This window comes from Gouania willdenowi, chromosome 13 (genome assembly GCF_900634775.1).
Source record: "Gouania willdenowi chromosome 13, fGouWil2.1, whole genome shotgun sequence".
NCBI lineage: Eukaryota > Metazoa > Chordata > Actinopteri > Blenniiformes > Gobiesocidae > Gouania > Gouania willdenowi.
The window spans coordinates 44178155-44199473 of NC_041056.1; the positions used below are offsets into that span (position 1 = coordinate 44178155).

The 21319-nt window shown below is 38.9% G+C and overlaps 1 protein-coding gene across 2 annotated transcripts in view; it reads left to right on the forward strand.

Annotated features, from left to right (window-relative positions):
- Positions 1–7135: 7135 nt before the first annotated feature.
- The window catches only part of LOC114475045 (NF-kappa-B inhibitor zeta), a 20272-nt gene continuing 6088 nt past the window's right edge, over positions 7136–21319 (forward strand). Inside the window, exons 1-6 of one of the 2 annotated variants that reach the window (XM_028465743.1) lie at positions 7136–7279; positions 12452–12564; positions 13968–13992; positions 14097–14153; positions 14386–14531; positions 16577–16745. In XM_028465743.1, the coding sequence (XP_028321544.1) occupies positions 7186–7279; positions 12452–12564; positions 13968–13992; positions 14097–14153; positions 14386–14531; positions 16577–16606 (465 nt within the window). In that variant the 5' untranslated portion in view covers positions 7136–7185 and the 3' untranslated portion in view covers positions 16607–16745. Of the gene's footprint in view, positions 7280–12451; positions 12565–13967; positions 13993–14096; positions 14154–14385; positions 14532–16576; positions 16812–19602; positions 19709–20333; positions 20481–21319 lie in introns of those variants that run through there. The other variant, XM_028465742.1, reaches the window with a different exon arrangement.

The window sequence follows — 21319 nt, forward strand, 5'->3', positions numbered from 1 at the left end:
AATTCAGTCTCTGTAAAATAATCACAGTCTGAGTTTTGTTTCCAGTGTTTATATAGATCTGGGTCCATATCCATGATTACCATCAGTAATGTTGTTGTTTAGGTGGATCCTCCGTATTTTCCAAGTCTTCCATCGTTTTGATGAGGATTGGTTTTCCGTTCTCTTCTCCCAGTGGTGTGATGTAAATCCTGCAGTTTCTTGTCCACGTCCTCACAATTTTTCCTCCTTTTTTTATTTGGCGTGCCTTCCATGCAATGCTTGCATTTTGTTTCGTCAGGTTTTCATTGATGTACACCTTCGTTCCCTTCAGTTTATTTCCTTGCTTCAGTAGTTCTCCTTTGAATTTCTTATTCGTGAAGGTTATTTTTACAGCTCTGTTATCATTTTTCTTTGGCAGGAGATGGCAGGAGTTGATGTTGTCAGGGTTCAGGACAATGTCCTTCGACTCCAGGTAGTCAATGACCTGTTGTTCAATCGATTTTGTTTCTTCGTCACTCGCGTAACTCCTGGGTTTTATCTTTAGGCCTGTGATGATGACATCTTTCTCTCTTTCCTTTTGTTCCAGCTGTTCAACCCTCGCGTTCAACAATTTTATCTCTTCAGCATTTCTTTCATTCTTTTCTTTCAGTACCTTTGCTTCGCTTTGTAGGTTTTCCAGTGAGTTTTCCAGCGTCTTTTCCAACGACTTTATCTCGGCAGATAGTTTTCTTAGACCCTCGCGTATCATCTCCTTGACCTCTTCCAAACCCAAATTGGGTTCTGAAGGGCCTCCCTGCGGTTTTTTCACCATTTTCCTTCAGTCTTGGGCCCAATTTTTCAGGCTGTTCAGCTGTAGCCAAGGTCGTGTTGTCTGAGCGAATGAAAAGACGTCTGCTCTCTCCAAAGACCAGAAACAGGTTCTGTTAAGTTTTAGTTGTCTGTAGCCATCTTTCTCCGCTTTTTGTTCTGTAAGTCTTTGTTGGTTCTGTTTGGTTTCCATTATACTTCTAGTTTCATGTTTTAACACTAGTCTTTGTGTTTCCAGGTATTCCTGCTCATGGCTCCTCCTACCAGTGATGTCATTGTGTTTGGGTTGTCAGTGATTAGCCCCCTCCTGTTTCCACCCAGGTGTGACCCATTCTCTCTCTATTTGCTTTTTGGACATGTCTATGTTAACCTACTCGTGTGCTACTGCGTTTTTTCCCATGCTCCCCGGTTTCCTCGTGTTTTCTTGTGCCTTTTGGATTGTGGTTTTTGTAAGTTTTTGAATCATTGAAGATGGACTGTTATTTTGAACATTACGTCTGCCTGCTGCCTGATTCTCTTTTTGTCCTCTTCATCCTCAACTCTGACACGTGACACTTTGCAGGAGAGAGAGGTGCGCGCTGCAAAGACGCAGTAGTACGGTTCTGAGTCAATTTCTTGGTTTAATTGTCTTATGCAGGCGAATGCCTAATTCACGAGATGGAAGTGATAGCCTAACCCAAACCCTGTTCTCCCGGAACATAAAGCCATGTCGAGAAGGATGGACAGGTAGTTGTCTGATAATGCTCCCGAGTCTTCTCAGTCAGTGAGTGGGATGTTGGCCTTGCTAAAGATGTTGAGCACACCATTGGTCTTGCTGATTCAAGACCTTTTTGCCAAAGATCACGTCGACTAGCACCAGCAGACATTGAGGACGAAAGAAAACACTTGCAAGAGCTACTCTGTAGCAGCATCATTAAAGAGTCCCGCAGCCCATATGCTTCCCAATTGTAATAGTTCGAAAGAAAAATGGAACAATTCGGATGTGCATAGACTACAGGCTCCTCAACAGCCGAACAGTGCCTGATCAGTACAAAGCGCTTGATTCTCTGTCGGGGAGTAAATGGTTCACAGTGCTTGATCTACGTAGTGGTTACTACCAGATTCCCATGGCGGCGGAAGACAAAGAGAAGACTGCATTTATTTGCCCACTTGGTTTCTTCCAGTTCAAGAGAATGCCACAGGGAATAACGGGAGCACCAGCGACGTTCCAACGTTTAATGGAAAAAACAGTCGGAGATATGAACCTCCTCCAGGTCCTGGTCTACTTGGATGACCTGATCGTCTTCGGAAAGTCGCTAGAGGAGCATGAAGAGCGCCTTCTCAAGGTCCTGGATCGTCTTGGAGAGGCAGGACTGATGATCTCATTGGATAAATGCCAATTTTGCCAGACGCAGGTGAAGTACCTCGAACATATTGTATCGGCTCAAGGTGTTTCTCCTGATCCACAGAAGATTGAGGCTGTTACCACCTGGCCTGTACCCTATGACCTAAAGTCTCTAAGATCGTTTTTGGGTTACTGCGGGTATTATCAGAGATTTATTCCCAACTACGCTTCAATTGTAAGACCTCTCACTGAAGTGACAAAAGGCTATGTTCCAACACAAAAGAACAGGAAGAAGAGTGCAGATCCCAACAAATTCTATCTGAAAGAGTCAGAACCTTTTGGAGAGCAATGGGGTGATTCCTGCACAGAAGCCTTCAAACGGATCATCCACTCTTTAACCCATGCACCAGTGTTGGCTTTTGCAGATCCTACCAAGCCCTATGAACTGCATGTTGATGCTAGCTTCAAAGGACTTGAGGCAGTCCTCTACCAGTCACAAGAGGTAGACTTGAGGCCTGTTGCGTTTGCAAGCAGGAAGCTAAGTCAGTCTGAGAAGAGGTAACCAATGCACCAGCTTGAGTTCCTGTCGTTGAAGTGGGCAGTAGTAGATCGCTTTCATAATTATCTGTACGGTGCTCGCTTTACAGTACGTACTGATAACAACCCTTTGACATACGTACTGTCTTCTGCAAAGCTCAATGCAGTGGGGCACAGATGGTTAGCTGCATTGTCCACATACAACTTTGATGTTCATTACCGTCCGGGTAAACACAACATTGATGCGGATGTCCTTTCCAGAAACTTTGATGACACAGAATGGGAGACTATACCGAAGGCAGCTGTAAAGTCAATCTGTAAGAGGGTGCAAGTGTCCGAGACCCCAGAGTGTCCAGCCAGATGTGTCGACCAAACTGGAGCTTCCCCAGATTGTGTCCCAGACATCTACGCATTCCCACTAAAAATGGAGTTACGGTCACTGGAACATGTCTCAGAAATAGATCTCGCCCTGGCGCAGAAAGAGGATCCAGTAATTGGTCCTGCGATCAAGGCTGTACAACAGAACCAATGGTCTGATGCAAATCCTGAGCTGTCACTCATGAAAAGAGAGAAAGATAAACTGACCCTGCTGAGAGATGGTCTACTCTATCGCATCACCAAACGCCACTCAATGTGATGAAGTCAGTCAACTAGTCCTGCCAAAGCTATATCGTGATGTAGTGTTATGATCTGTACACAACGATGCAAGACACCTCGGCACAGAAAGAACCCTGGATTTACTCCATAAGAGGTTCTACTGGCCAAGAATGTCACAAGACACTGAGCAGCATATCAAAAGCTGTGGTGAAGGCATAATGCGTAAGACTCCTGCACAGAAAGCAGCGCCGCTTCACCAGATTTCCAGCAGTGGTCCTATGAACTTAGTATGTATCAACTTTCTCTCATTGGAGACTGATTCCAGAGACATGAGCAAGGTTTTAGTGGTCACGGATTACTTTACACGTTATGCTCAGGCATTCCTGACCAAGAACCAGACATCTCAAACATTTGCCAAGACCTTGGTCGACAAGTTGTTTGTTCACTATGGTCTACCGGCTCGTATTCATTCCGACCAGGGACATGATTTTGAAAGTCACCTGATCAAAGACTTGTTGAAGATGATGAGGATTAATAAATCGCGGACAACCCCCTATCAACCGCAAGGAGACCCACAACCAGAGCGCTTCAATCGAACGTTGCTGTCTTTGCTATGTACTCTACAGACAGAAAAGAAGCGTCAGTGGAGCCAACAAGTCCCATACTTGGTTCATGCTTATAATAGCACAAGATGTGAAGCAACAGGCTTTTCACTGTATTTTTTGATGTTCGGCCGCGAAGCCAGACTGCCAGTAGACCTGTGCTTTGGGATTGCACGAAGCTGTGGAGAGTCACTCACACTATGTGTCAAAGCTCTAAGAAGACCTTCACCAAGCATACAAGTTGGCATTGGAGACAGCAGACAAGCTTCATCAAATAAACAAAACGGCTTATGACAAAAGAGTTGGTTTCCAGTCCTTAGAAGTCGGAGAAAGAGTCTTACTAAAGAACTGGGGACTTAAAGGGAAACATAAGTTACAAACAAGATGGAGTCCTATACCTTATCAGGTAGTGTGCAAGATGGCAAATCTTCCTGTCTATCAACTAAAAAAAGAAATCGGAAGTGGTGGTCTGAAAACAGTCCACAGAGATCACATTCTTCCTATTGCCCATCCCCGAAGGAGGCAAGAAATGTTCTGTAAAAAATAAAATAAAAGACAAGACACCAATGAAAAAGTTTATGGTTGAGTCTCATCTGTCACAAGATTATGATTTATCCTCAGAGTGTGAGTACTATGAGCCACAAAGACATTACTACACTCGAGAAAGAGTACAAGAAGGGTTGAGACATGCTCTCAGAACAACCACCACAAGAGAATCTTGGGAATGACCAAGAAAGTGATGGTGATAAGAATGATACAAATGAAGAAAGTGGAGATGAGGAATCACAACTGGAGGAAGGAGAGTTTATTCTTGACAGTGAAACTGAGACGGCCCCAGTAGTGGTTTCCCAAGAGGAGTCAGACCGTAGAGACGAGCATTCTGCCTCAGAACAAGAGTTAGATCTCAGGACTTTGCGGTCTGCCAAAACTCCAAAAACACCCCCTAATCAATTGGCTGAAACTCCTGAGTTAAGAGCTAAGAGACGGGTTAAACCAGTAGTTTGGTTAACCTATGATGAGCCAGGGAAAGCTAAAGATCAGCCTGTCACTATTATTCATAGAGGGGTAGTGATTACTATAGGTATGGATTAATAGTTGCATGCATAAGGGTCATACTACTTCACTCGTTCATGTTGTTCATTGGTAGATTGTGGCCCGTAGTCCTGCCAAAGTCTCCAGCTCTTCTCTGAGCCCCTGGTATTTCTCTAGTTTCTCGTGTTCCTTTTTCCTGATGATGCAGTCACTCAGTGTTGCTATGTCAACCACAACGGCTTTCCTCTGCTCTTTGTCTACCACCACAATGTCCGGTTGGTTCTCCATTACCATTCTGTCCGTCTGTATCTGGAAGTCCCACAGGATCTTGGCTCGGTCATTCTCTACCACCTTTGGAGGTGTTTCCCACTTTGACCTTGGGGTTTCCAGCCCATACTCTGCACAGATGTTCCTGTACATTATACCAGTCACTTGGTTATGGAGCTCCATGTAAGCTTTCCCTGCCAGCATCTTACACCCTGCAGTTATGTGCTGGATTGTCTCATTGGCCTCTTTGCACAGTCTACACCTGGGGTCTTGTCTGGTGTGGTAGATCTGGGCCTCTATTGCTCTGGTGCTCAAGGCCTGCTCCTGTGCAGCCATGATGAGTGTCTCTGTGCTGTCCTTTAGTCCGGCTCTGTCTAGACATTGGTACCATTTCCTGATATCCACCACTTCAGTTATGTTTGGGTGGTACATCCCATGTAGGGGCTTGTCCTCCCATGACGGAACCTCCAGCACCTCATCTTCTGTTCCCCATTGTCTGAGACATTCACTGAGCACGTCATCTGTTGGAGCCTTGTCCTTGATGTACTTATGGATCTTAGATGTTTCATCCTGGATAGTGGCTCTCACGCTCACTAGACCTCGGCCTCCTTCCTTACGGCTAGCGTACAGTCTCAGGGTGCTGGATTTGGGGTGGAACCCTCCGTGCATGGTTAGGAGCTTTGGTGTCTTAACATCTGTGGTCTGTATCTCATCCTTTGGCCAGCTTATTATTCCTGCAGGGTATCTGATTACTGGCAGGGCGTAGCTGTTTATTGCCCGGGACTTGAGCTGGCTTCTTCGGACACACCTTAATCGTTGGAGGTATTTGGCCGTAGCCGCTTTCCAAGTCACCTCTTCTAGGTTGCCATTTGCTTGTGGGATTCCGAGGTACTTGTAACTGTCTTCAGTGTCTGCTATTGTTCCTTCTGGGAGTGAGACCCCTTCTGTGTGGACTAGATGTAACACAAAGGAGATAAAATTAGATGAAAGTTATTATTATTATTTATGAAGTAGATTGACACAGAATACTAATAAAACACAAGTTTACATATAAAATACAGTTTTATTTAAAGTAAAAAGGTCTCAGCTAAATTAGAAATATTAACATTATTCTTAATAATTTATGCATCTGTAATATGTTTACCTTTCTATAGACCATGTCAAGTCATTTATACACACACATGTATATATATATATTAGGCCCCCTGTATAAAACACAAACTGTGACATCACTCCTTACATGTACTGTACATAATAATACATAGTTCTCTTAAAATGATGTTAAACTGTAATGTAATAATTCAATATACAGCTGTTGTCATGCAATCAATGTTTTTGTTAAGCTAGTATTTTATCTGTTTTTGTTTAGCACTAGCTGCTAACATAAGCATGGTCTCTCTGCTAGCTTGTTTGACTATCATGGATATTAATAAACTCTGACTTACCTCTGACTTTTCCATGTTTTCCTCTTCTTTCTGTTTTTTCTTCCCTGGGCATCAGATCATTAGTTTGGTTGTTTAGACATGACGTCACGTGACGCAGCAGTAAACAGTAAACAACGTCCGAGCTGACGTCACGCCTCAGACAACCTGTCAATCGATTTGGGGGGCGGGAGTAAAACTATTTTTTTTAATTTTCATTAAAACTAGACTTACTAATTATCAATAATACTACCAAGTTTAGTTTACTAAGCGCTTTGATTGTTTAATTAATATAAAAAAAATATAATTAATATATTTTTTTTCTAATTTTGCGCCCCTATGATGGCCGGCGCCCCAAACATTTGCCTGGACTGCCGATGCCACGGACCGCCCTGATAATAATAAAGAGCTTTATGAATTTTAAACCCTTTAGTGAACACAGGACAAACAAACACAGGCTCAGTGATCATTTAGTGTCAAAGTCAGAGACGCCTCTTTTTTTTTATTTAGAGCCGGCCCTCCTACCTGTGTACGTGTGAGGTGGGCGGAGCCTCTGTGTGCTCCTCTCCCTCTGACTGTCTGTGTGTTAGTGTGTGTGGTTCCTCTGTGTTGATGAACGATGAGAGGTCCCTACAAACGGAAGAACCGAGACTCTGAGGACCTCTCACCTGGTCCTGGTCCTGGTGAGAGCAGGACCAGCGGCCTACGGACAGGTAAATAACACCTGACTCACCTCAACCAATCAGGACAGAGAACTACTTCACATTAGATTGATCTTAATCGTGTGTGTGTGTGTGTGTGTGCGTGCGTGTGTGTGTGTGTGTGTGTGTGTGCGTGCGTGTGTGTGCGTGTGCGTGTGCGTGCGTGTGTGTGTGTGTGTGTGCGCGTGCGCGTGCGCGCGCGTGCGTGCGTGTGCGTGCGTGCGTGTGTGCGTGTGCGTGCGTGCGTGTGTGTGTGTGTGTGTGTGTGTGTGTGTGTGTGTGAGCTCGTTTGCTTTATCTCAGAACAGTTCTCACAGTCTGTTCTCTGACATGAAACGACCTGGTTAATAGGTGGAGTTTGAGATTCTAGCCAGGGGTGCAGGAAAAAATAATATATATATATATATATATATAAATATATATATATACAGTATATTATGTACTCTGTAGTGTTATAAAGGGTTTATTTGGAGGTGCAAAGTAAAATAGTGTGTGTGATTTATATGGTTTAATTGTATTAGACATGCACATGATAAATGTGTTGTTTTTTTTTACTCATTTTTATATTTTTTGGTGTATTTTTCTGTAATGTATGTTTTTTGGAATCATTTTGTGTATTTTTGTGTGTTTTTTGTGTGTAGTTTTGTGGATTTCTGTTGTCATTTTAGTGTATTTTTTGTATAAATATTTAGTTTAGTTTATTTTGAGTCATTTTCATATTTTTGTTGTTTGGTGTATTTTTCTGTAATATTTGTTTTTTGGAGTCATTTTGTCTGTTTTTGGAGCCTTTTTCTATATTTTTGTGCATTTCTGTTGTCGTTTTGTGTACTTCCTGTATAAATATTGTTTAATTTTTTGTTTTGCGTCATTTGTGCATATTTTGTATAATTAATGTTTTTTGTTGCATTTGTAGTGTGATTCTGGAGTCATTTTGTATCTTTTTTATTGTAGTTTTTTGCATTTCTGTTGTGAATAATGTATTTTCTAAGCTAGAAAAGCCTGTTGATAATATTTCATTTTAACCTATGTTGAGATGTAAGTCACATTAAATGTCACTAGAAGTTTTACAGTTAAATGTAGCTTTAAAACATAAGCTTTTTACGATGATTCTATTTATTAAATCATTAAGATCATCATTATAATCACCTCCTATAATCAGGTGTCTATGTTTTCCCTGTAAATAACATAACTGTCAAGTTTTGGACTTGAAAATAACCAACCAAGCTCCAGTATCATTTATATTTTAATATAGATGTACAATAAATCTAAAATACCTTCTTATCAACCACTTACTAAATACAATGATGTGATTATAATCTGGTAGGTCGACCTTTATTAATATTAAAATACTGTAAACATTCCTACTAGGGCTGGTGATATGAATCAAAACTCATATCTCAATATATTTTATCTAAATGATGAAATATGATATAAATCTAACTAATTTTAATAAATAAAGTCTGATCAGAAAAACAATTCTGGGTTAAATTTACTGATGCTAAATGTTACACAGAGACATTTATTAACAAACAGCTGATCAATATGTGACACTTTTGTTTTTTTCTCCTGTAAGGGACAGCACGTGTGAGTGATATGTAATCTGTAATATGGTATAGTATAGTATTTAGATACAAAATAAGCTGTTATTAGGGATGTAACGATTAATCGTAAGGCAGTTAAAAATCGATTCATAGGTATCAAGGTTCACATCGATACTGTGAAAATTGAATCGCAGTACTTTTTTTAACCAGCAGAGGGCGCTATCCAGAAGTCATGGCGGCGGGCGAAATCTGCTAATACTTTCTTTCTGGCCGCCTTCTACTCTTAAACATGTTCATAAATGATTCATTACCCCTTAAGCACCAAAAGAATACCTGTAATATTACGTGAATATCTGTAAAAGTCACGTTTTTCTATTAGCTCTGTCTGCTAGCATAGCATCTCTTCTTCACTACACTTAGCTGCATCCCAACCGGCCACTGGGTTACCAGCGCTCTCTGCTGGTCCAAACAAATATCTGACGTAAATACAGTGCAGACTGTTTTTTTTTTTTTTTAAGTCCAATTGTTAAGTCATAAAATACATTTTCAGTTGCACTTTTAAAAAGAAAAAGAACTATTATGTAGTTTTGTATTGTTTATTATAGAACCAGAATTTTAATTAATAAGCTTCTTCTTCATTTGTATTATTCCTTTATTTATTTCATTCAAGATTTATTTTTAGTTAAATTGCATTGTTTTGAATAGTTTATCAAGGAATTATTTTGACAATGAAAAATAAAAGGAAAATAATACAATTTTTTCTAGTTTTTTTTCCCCAAAAAAGAAAGGAATATTTTTCAGTCATTTAAGTACAGTCCCATTTTGTAAAATGAATCGTGAATCGAATCGTATCGGGAGTTGAGTGAATCGTTACATCCCCAGCTGTTATATATAATGGAAAACTCGATACATCTTGAATCTCGATATATCGCCCAGCCCTAATTCCTAAATTATAAAACAGTTTAAATAAAACATAAATGTGTATATGAATCATGTGTTTATTTAATATACTTACAGTTTATAAACAAGTCAACACGTTGTATATTTACTGTTAATTTAACATTGTTTGTCTTTAAGTTAGACATTTACATTTTATTTTATTATATATTTTATTATAATTTCTCATACTCATATGGTTCTCTGATATTCACTAATGACTTATTAAACACATTTATTACAGACTTTACATTATTTAACACTTTATAAACAGTGTATATTTGTGGAGCTTGTGATTGGATGATTTTTCATGGTGACTTACGTGGTTCCTTCCTCTGTGGTAGACGTTATAATATCAGTTATTAATCTAACAGAACGTGTAACTGTGTCACATCCTGATGGTCTTTATGAAGATAAACTCTATGTTATATTTTACAACATATTTAGACCAGTTCTTAGTTTTTATCACCAGAACGTCTTCATTATCATCTCTGTTCTGTTGGTTCTGGGTTTGTTGCTGATGTCAGCACTAATCTAATCTAATATTATGAGAACTGTCACTCAGGCCATTTCAGGTGGAAGTTCTCACGAGGCTAATGACGGTGTTCAGTTTAATAAGACATATTTCAACTATTATTACATTAAAACACAGGATATTTACGGGAAAATACTAATACGAGAAGATGGCGGGAAAGAGGGTAAAATACGGGAGTTTCACGCTAAAACGGGATACTTGACTGATGTGAAATACATAATTTTTGAATAAATCTGATAAAACATATTTTTAGCTTGAGGTACTCCATTGTGACCAAATACATTGTATATTATGGAAATAGAATTGTCTAGTTTGATTATTACAGTTATAATCCATCTGTAATCTTCTGCCATGAGAGTTTCTAAGACATTACTAGTAGATTTATGAAACAAAAGAGTCACGCCTACTGAGTTATGTAAAGCATGAAAGAAATATGTTTAATCTCCTCATTGTGTTTTCTATAATTTACTGTCTGTATCACATGACTGTGTTTCTTATAACAATATAAAGTTAGAATCTGTTTATTGAATGAAGAGGAATATGGTTTATTTTTAGTGATGTTTCTTATTCCCAACATTAAGTGATTTAAAATCTGTCAGAAAAAAATAAAATAATAATATTCTTAGAACAAGATAAGAGAAAGTACACTATCTGAAGAAAAAATAATCATAATAATCTTTGTATAAACAAACCTAAGCTTTCAAAGTTATCAGAGAAATGAAGGAAAAATGAGAAAATTCTGGGCATCAGTGTTTAAACATTTACAGTTACAAGTAGTGAGCAGTAAATTTAAAGTATATATTACATCTTTAAATCAGAATAAATAAACTTTAGAGGAACATTTATGATTCATAATTATGGATAAACTATTGTACTTTAGAAAGAGTTTTATCTAAACATCAGCAGCAACTCTTTTACCATCAATGACCACATCAGATAAATCCTTTTCTTTACTGTCTAGGAGGTCTTTTCCTTCACTGAAGCTCTCCTTATCTTCTGCCTGAAGATTTCATGGTGAATTGGATGATCACTGGATGTGGGCTTTGATCATCTCTGGGCTCTAACCCAATGAACTGTGTTGATCAGAAAACACATCTTGTTTTTCTCATCAGGAGCAATTTATCAGAAGATGTTAAAAACTTCTTTTCTCACATCTTCAGTGGTTTCATTGAGGGATTCTGGGAGGTTCAGAAGCTTCAGGTTCCAACGTTGACTGTAGAGTTGCTCCAGTTGATTGATCACATGTATTTTATCATTAGTTGTCTTTGTCACACGTTCAAGTCCTTCTACATTTTCTTTTAAAGCAACAATATCTGAGATGTTGTTGCTATTTTTTGTTGAAGAGATATGGATCTACTTGTTATGTCTTTCAGTATATGTGTATATGTGGCTCATCATCATCATCATCATCTCTGCTGCTGCTTTCACATGTTTGATTGGGTTTAGGACGTGATAAAGGTGTTTCAGGTAGAGGTGAAGATGTATCATCATCAAAGTCCATCATAATGTTTCCATCCCCTTTCCTCGTTTAGCTAGTATTGATATGTTTGCTAGTTAGCTACTAGCATTCCAGTTAGCTTAGCTTCTCTAGTAAGAAACATACTTTTCTCAGAAGCATTGTTTTATAGAGATACTAGCGGGTTTAAAACGTCACTTTGTTGTATCGTCTTTAGCGGATACAGTGCCTGAAACATTCAGGAGCCCAAGCAAAACGATGCGCACCGGACGCCATCTTGGCTCCTCCCTTTTATGGTATTGTATTTTGCCGTTATGAGGTAGAGTATGACGAGGTCGACCCAAGTTTCTCTTTATTTGAAATCAGAATACGGTCACCCTACTTCACATTACTATTTAATGTATGAGTCAGTGCTAATTAAATATTTCTGCTTATTTTTAATAGATTATTCTTTGAAGCATTAATATTAATTTAGGTTGAGGTTAGTACAAATTCATCTAGCCATACATTTGATTATATTAATAATGTTTTTGGGTGTTTCAGTCATTATGAAACATTGAGGACTTACAGGCAGTGACATGAATGCTGCAGGTCAGGTTTAGAACACCTCAGGTTAACCACGCCCCCAACCAACACTGTCATTAGTCACACTTAGTATTCTAGACTAAATATCTGTGTTTGTTCACACACAGCTAACTTTACCTTCTCTCGTCCAGGTGTGCGATGCTTCAGCAGGAACATGTACGTGGGCGTACGTGTCAGAATGCCCGTTAAAGAGCTGCTGAAGAACATCCGCGTGGCCAAGGGCGTTGACCCTCAACAAATAAAGGTCAACACCTTTATTTTTAACGTCTTCATTTAAATGTATTTGTTATTTTGACATGACCATGCCATACCCTCTAACCTATGTTTAATGAACAAATAACTAGAGCTGGCCGATATCCACCAAAACGCATGTCACAATATTTTTTCTGGAAATGGCGATATATACGATACATATTTCAATCTTTATTAACTTATTAAAGTCTGACCAGAAAGACAATTCTGGGTTAAATTCGCTGATGAAAAATGCCACACGTTTATTAACAACTGATCAATATGTGACATTTCCTCTAAGGCAGGGGTTCTCAACCTTGGGGTCAGGACCCCATTTGGGGTTGTGAAACACTGGGAGGGGGTCACCAGATGCATTCAAGAAACAAAGAATATTTTCTGAACAATTTCAGCTCATTTTTGCTTATTTTTACCATTTTTCTACAACTCACCATATTTTAACATATTTTCATCACTTTTTCTTTCCATATTTTTGCTCCTTTTAATGTATTTTTGCTACATTTCTCCCATTTCTGACACTTTTACATCACATTTTAATTAATTTTCTACACATTTTTTCCACTTTCCAGACATGTTCATCACTTATAAACCATTTCTACCACTTTTACACCTAAAGTCACATATATTGACCCACTATTGTCACTTTTAACCTCTTTTCACCAGATTTACTGATTATTTTTGCCAATTTAACCACATTCATAATTTTCCATCCCCATTATTTACCATTTTAAAGTAAATGTTCCGACTTTTTTTCATGAATGGGCCCCAAAAAACTCTCCCCTTTATTCCCCCCCTACAGTAGGGGTCCCCGCTCTCTGGAACCTTTATTTTAAAAAGTTTGAGAACTCCTGGTCTAAGGGACAGCATGTGTGAGTGAGTTCTGTAGTGTGGCTTGTTTAGATGAAGGTCTGTGATCATCTAACTGAGATTCTCTTTCTGTTCTGAGAAGTAGTGAAAGCAGCGACTCCTAAAACTATTTTTATACAAAATAAGATATTAAAAAAAATACAATGATATAATTTTCCATATCACAGAAATAGAAATCACGATATATTTTGAATGTCGATATATTGCCCAGCCCTAGAAAAAACTGTTCTAATGGAGTGAAGGTGTAGTTTCAGCCTCCAGGAGCTTTATTTTGAAAAAGGAATGCAGCACATGGCACATGTCCTAACATGAGCGTGCACACATGATGTGGTTCATGTTCCAGTTTCACTCTTTATTATTAAAACGTAACGTTAAAACATTCATTTTATTCTTCAATATTCTTCAAAGCAGTTATAGCTGCTGTTTGACTGTGAAGATATTATAACACACACACACACACACACACACACACACACACACACACACACACACTAGTAAATGTCCTGACAGTTGTGTGTTGTGTTTCTACAGGAGAGATGTGACAGTTCAGTGAAAGGTAAAGTAAAGCCTTTAAACGTGCTGTAACACACACACATACACACGCACGCACGCACGCACACACACTAATGAAACACAAAGTTCAAATGTTTTCTTTCTCAGGAGAAATGAAACGAGTGAAGAGTCGCTCCAAAGTGCAGAAGATGAAGATGAAGATGAAGTGTGTGTGTGTAGTGTGTGTGTGTGTGTACTGTAGTGTGTGTGTGTGTGTGTGTACTGGAGTGTGTGTGTGCGAGAGTGTGTGTGTGTGTGTGTGTGTGTGCGGGAGGGGGTGTGTGTGTGTGTGTGTGGGTGTGCGTGTGTGTGTGTGTGTGTGTTCTCAGTGACAGACACGTCTGTAAATCATCCACACTTTGATTAACTCTGGATTCCATCTTCATCCTCATCTCTCAGCAACAACACTCCACCAATGATGAGCTGTCTATCATCATCGAGGTCCTGGAGGAGGACCTCAGGACCTCCATACCTCATCTCCTCCTCACACGCACAACTACTTCATCAACGTCTCCCCAGAATCTCCTCAGCTGGCCCTCACAGGTCCCTATTTTTTAAAAACACTCTGTGATCTGTTCAGACGACTCCTCATTGTCCTTCTCATGTTCTTCTTATGTTCTTCTCATATTCTTGTCAGGTTCTTTTTTATGTCCATCTCATTTCTATCTAGTGTCCTTCTGGTGCCCTTCTCATGTCCATCTCATGTCCATATAATGTACTTCTCATGTTCTTCTCATGTTCTTGTAATGTCCATCTCATGTTCATTTCATGTCCTTCTCATGTTCATTTAATGTCCTTCTCATGTTCTTTTTATGTTCTTTTCATGTCCATCTCATGTTCTTCTCATGTCCATCCTATGTCCCTCTTGTGTCCATATAATGTCCTTCTCATGTTCTTGTCATGTCCATCTCATGTTCTTCTCATGTTCTTGTTATGTCCATCTCATGTCCATCTTATGTTTATTTCATGTCCATCTCATGTCATCTCATGTCCTTGTCATGTTCATTTAATGTCCTTTTCATGTTCTTTTCATGTCCATCTCACGTTCTTCTCATGTCCATCTTATGTACCTCTTGTGTCCATTTCATGCCCTTCTCATGTTGTTGTCATGTCCATCTCATGTCCCTCTCATGTTCTCTCATGTCCTTCTCATGTTCTTCTCATATTCTTGTCAGGTTCATTTCATGCCCTTCTCATGTCTTTCTCATGTTGTTGTCATATCTATCTTATGTCCTTCTCATGTTCTTCTTATGTCCTTCTCATGTTCTTCTCATGTTCATTTCATGTCCTTCTCATGTTATTTTCATGTTATTTTCATGTCCTTTTCATGTCCTTCTTATGTTCTTCTCATGTCCATCTCATGTTCATATAATGTCCTTCTCATGTTCATTTAATGTCCTTCTCATGTTCATTTCATGTCCTTCCCATGTTCTTTTCATGTCCATCTCATGTTCTTCTCATGTCCATCTTATGTCCTTCTCATGTTATTGTCATGTCCTTCTCATGTCCATCTCATGTTTTTTTCATGTTCATTTCATGTTCATTTCATGTTCATTTCATGTCCATCTCATGTTCTTCTCATGTCCATCTTATGTCCCTCTTGTGTCCATTTCGTGCCCTTCTCATGTTGTTGTCATGTCCTTCTCATGCTGTTGTCATGTCCATCTCATGTCCTTCTCATGATCATTTCATGTTCATCTCATGTTCATCTCATGTTCTTCTCATGGCCTTCTCATGTCCATCTCATGTCTTTCTCATGTCCTTCTCGTGTCCTTCTCATGTCCTTCTTGTGTCCTTCTCATGTCCATCTCGTGTCCTTCTCGTGTCCTTCCCGTGTCCTTCTCGTGTCTTTCTCGTGTCCTTCTCATGTCCTTCTCGTGTCCTTCTCATGTCCATCTCGTGTCCATCTCGTGTCCTTCTCGTGTCCTTCTCGTGTCCTTCTCGTGTCCTTCTCATGTCCATCTCATGTCCTTCTCATGATCATTCAATGTCCTTCTCATGTCCTTATCATGTCCTTCTCATGTCCATCTCATGTCCTTCTCGTGTCCTTCTCGTGTGCTTCGCATGTCCTTCTCATGTCCATCTCATGTCCTTCTCATGATCATTTTATGTTCATCTCATGTCCTTCCTGTGTCCTTCCCGTGTCCTTCTCGTGTCCTTATGTCCATCTCGTGTCCTTCTCGTGTCCTTCTCGTGTCCTTCTCATGTCCTTCTCAGGATCATTTCATGTTTATCTCATGTCCTTCTCATGTCCTTCTCGTGTTTTTCTCATGTCCTTCTCATGTCCATCTCATGTCCTTCTCATGATCATTTCATGTTCATCTCGTGTCCTTCTCATGTCCTTCTCATGTCCTTCTCATGTCCTTCTCGTGTCCATCTCATGTCCTTCTCGTGTCCTTCTCATGTCCATCTCGTGTCCTTCTCATGTCCTTCTCATGTCCATCTCATGTCCTTCTCATGTCCATCTCATGTCCTTCTCGTGTCCTTCTCATGTCCATCTCATGTCCTTCTCATGTCCATCCCATGTCTTTTTCATGTTCCTCTCATGACCTTCTCATGTCTATATGTTTCCTCTCTCTCATGTCCAGGACCCCCCTGTGATGAGGATGATGAAATAGTTCCTGCTCCTGGTTCCTCTCCTGGCTCCAGATACAGCGGCTGCAGAGCCATGAGGAACCATGGGGAACCTGCTGGAGGAGAAGATGATTGGTCGTCTGCTCACAGTGGACCACAGTTGTTCTGGGCTCAGCTTCAGCAAGAGGAACGTTTGCTGAGCAGCATCTCATCCTCAGTTCTGTTGTCCACTGATCAACACGGCAGGACGTAAGTTAGCTCCCAACTCTTCAATGCTAATGCTAGCTCCTCCACACCTGTATATATGAAGCTGCTATTCCTGTGTTGCTATGTATTACTTTACTCAGACTAATGTTGATGACATTTAGAATAATATAATCTATACTATTATGACGAAACGCACACACACACACACACACGTTGATCAGGTGGGCTTCACTATCGATCACCGTCTACGTCACATGTGCAGGTATGTGAGTGTTGAGTGTATAACGAACCACCATTTAGTCTGGTTACAGTCTGTGTCACTACACCTGTCCATAGGGAGGTAGTGACTGTAGTGTTACAGTCAGATCTAAGTTTTTACATGTTACGTAGACGGTGCTACATAGAATGGATTCACACACACACACACACACACACACACACAACAAACATGACAACAAAGACATTAAAATGACTCAAAATACACAAAACTAAATATTTATACAAAAAGATACAAAATGACTCCAGAATCACACGACAATGGCAACATAAACAATAATTATACAAAAAATGCACAAAAATACAATGTTTATTGTTGTATTATAGTTACTGGATTGTCATTGTTTTGTTATTGCTAATATTATTATAATTAATGTTTAATTGTACTACTACTGTATTACTGTATGTTATTGCTATTCTTATAATTACCATTATATTCTCATTATTTCTTATTATTTTATATTATAGTTAATGGTATTCTCATTGTATTATTATTATTACTATATTATCATTATTTTACTTTATCACTATTTAATATTGTTTATTAATAATATAGTTTTTTTCATATTATAGTTACTAGATTTTTATTTTTAACTTGTTTAGTAATTACATTTCAAAACGTTTATTTTGATTTTGAAATCAACACTAATTAGACCAAACGAGACATGAGAGGGAGGAGCGTCTGAGGGACACGCCCACTGATACTACGTACTATTACTACTAAGAACTAACCCACTAACAAACTAACCTCTAACATGGTGTGGTGGTGGGAATCCAGCCACTAAAGGACTCACTCAGTGTGTTGCTGTGTTCCAGTCCCAAGCCTGGATAAATGGGAGGGGCCTCTTTAGTGTAAAACCCACCACTTTACTGGTCGTATGTTGGACGTACATGACATGTTTAATTAAGTTTGTGTTTTTCTTTGCTGAGGTAGGGTCTAAAGACAGGGGATGCTCTGGTACATTTATTATCTATTTACTTAAGTCCAGCAAACATTGGTGAAACCTTTATCTATATATCATATGTTTATGTCTCATAGAAATAAACCAGATAAATCACACACACTATTTTATTTTACACCCATAAATAAACCTTTTATAACACTACAGAGTACAGTATGTACACCTCTATGTACACACAACCTTCAAACACATACTCATTTGGTCATAATTGACAACTCTACTTAAGCTCCTCCCACTATATGAATACATACTTCAGACGGGCACTGGACTAGTAATAATAATAATAATACTAATAATAATAAGTGTGGTACTGTATGTATGAATGTTTCAGTCTGTGGGGAACAAACCACAGGCTGTTTATTATTTTTTCTAATGTAATTCAATGTTAATTACTATTGTTAATTACGCTCTGTAAACAAACTGGAGCATTTCTAACCAGTGACTCATTGTAATGTAACAGTATCAGAGGTCAGGGTTAACCCTAACCCTATGTCTATTTTTATCTCTTTTAAAATCACAGCGTAGGGGATTAAAATCACAACATAGGGGATTAAATCACAGCGTAGAGGATTAAAATCACAGCGTAGAGGATTAAAATCACAGCGTAGAGGATTAAAATCACAGCGTAGAGGATTAAAATCACAGCGTAGAGGATTAAAATCACAGCGTAGGGGATTAAAATCACAACATAGGGGATTAAAATCACAGCGTAGAGGATTAAAATCACAGCGTAGGGGATTAAAATCACAGCGTAGAGGATTAAAATCACAGCGTAGAGGATTAAAATCACAGCGTAGAGGATTAAAATCACAGCGTAGAGGATTAAAATCACAGCGTAGAGGATTAAAATCACAACATAGGGGATTAAATCACAGCGTAGAGGATTAAAATCACAGCGTAGAGGATTAAAATCACAGCGTAGAGGATTAAAATCACAGCGTAGGGGATTAAAATCACAACATAGGGGATTAAAATCACAGCGTAGAGGATTCAAATCACAGCGTAGAGGATTAAAATCACAGCGTAGAGGATTAAAATCACAGCGTAGGGGATTAAAATCACAACATAGGGGATTAAATCACAGCGTAGAGGATTAAAATCACAGCGTAGAGGATTAAAATCACAGCGTAGAGGATTAAAATCACAGCGTAGAGGATTAAAATCACAGCGTGGGGGATTAAAATCACAGTCAGAGATTAAAATCACAGTCAGAGATTAAAATCACAATGTAAACAGAGCAGGAAATGAACTGAAATGTGTGGATTAGGAGGTTAGCAAAGAGCAAGCTAAAGGATCTGTAGAGGGATGTCCTAATGCTAACACGTGTAGCCATGTACTCATGTGAAATGCTTCATCCAATAAGATTTGATCTAGTGATTGGTTTATAAATCCAGATGTTTCTGTGATCATCAGTAGGTACTGTGATCAGTACTGTAATGACTGGGTAAAGCTGTGTGTGGGGGGGGGTGGATACAGACATACTTCTGTTCTTTGTCGTCATGAATCACATGATCTCAACAGAAACATCCAGAACAATGATTGTCTGTCAGACTTTATCACAGTACAGTATATGTATTTAATATATGTCTGTACAGTGCTCTCCATAAGGCGGCCAGCGTTGGGAAGAGGCTCCTTGGCTACGCTATCGCTAAAAGAATGTCTGCTCTCTGCAGACTGGACCTCAGAGACTGTGATGGAATGGTAGCTACAATTACAATTATAATGATAATTCATTACAATTATGACATTATTATCATTGTAATTGAAAACATCTGTTGTTTAAGTAAATGCAAACCAGTGGATCCATGTCATAGGTCTATGTCTCACACATGCATTGATAGTTAATAATTATTAAAATATGTTTCACATCAACTTTACCTGTCAATTCTCTTGAAGATCATTTTACTATTATAATATATATATATATATAAATATAAATCTATGTTTATAGTGACAGTAAAAGGCTCAGACGCCCACACCATAAATATTAATACCAATATATTCATTGGTTATGAATCCTAACAAGGTAATCAATAGATGATAAACTAATTAGATGATTGATCATATTTATTAGTGTATTTTACAGCTGATTATAGACATGGGTCAAACTGAGCCGTTAGCATTAGAGATGCTAACAGAAAGCTAACACTAGAGGAAGGTTACGTTTAATAAGGTTATTTATGAAAGGATCAGTAATTGTGATGAATAGTAATTGAGAACGTAATTGTAATTGAACATGGATAATTGATGTAATGTAATTGTAATTGATAAATGTAAATGATCAGTGACTGATAGAGATGATGTAATGTATATTTTCATCCCTCAGACCCCCCTCCTCTACGCCGCCCAGAACAACCACCCCCTGATTGTTGCTGACCTCATCTATTTGGGAGCTGACGTCAACGTGAAGAACATGTCAGGAAAGACCCTCCTCCACCTCAGCGCTGAGAGGGGCTACATACGAGTTCTGCAGGTCAAAACAATGCTATTATTAATATTAATAATTATTATTACTTATTAGTAGTTATTTTTAGTTATTATTAGTCGATATCATCCCATCACATTAACAGTGGATCATTGGTTTGAGTTACAGGTTCTCACATGATGAATAAATGTAATAATGCAGTGTAATAACCACACCCACCAAACCACCTCAACCTGTTTTTTAACAACACTAACCTGTAATTATTCAGACTTTGTTTCACTAATGATACGCTACAGTTGGTTCTTAGGTTATAAAATGAATCCATTTCAGGCGACACCATTTTATTTCCCTGCGACCCCACATGGGGTCATGATCCAAGGTTGAAAAACCCTGGGTTAAAGACACAATGTCTAACTTTACAACTCATTCATGTCTGTTGTGTGACATTTACGGCACATCTTTAAGAACACAAGTCATCATCATCATCAGAATGAAAAGCTGTAGAAAGAACTCATGATAACCTTATGATGTCATAATGAATACATTAATGAATCTATCGCTGCTTGTCTTTCCTGTAAACAATGTTTTTCTTTTTTGTAAACCAGAGGTTTATTCCATAAAGCAGGTTATGTTCAAACTCTGAGTATCTCATTCCAAAACATGAGGTATGTTCTTCTCTGAGACTGTTACCATGGTAACATTGTCCATGAACTAAACCTGGTCACTGTCAGGTTTTATCAAAGAAACTCTGGGTTTCTACCTGGCTCCGCCCACCTGAACACCGTTTCTTAAGGAACACTTTCTGTGACACACATTAGTGACATCACACACCACAGACATGCTCACATCATTACTAATGTTATGCTGCTTTAGGTGTTTTTTTCATC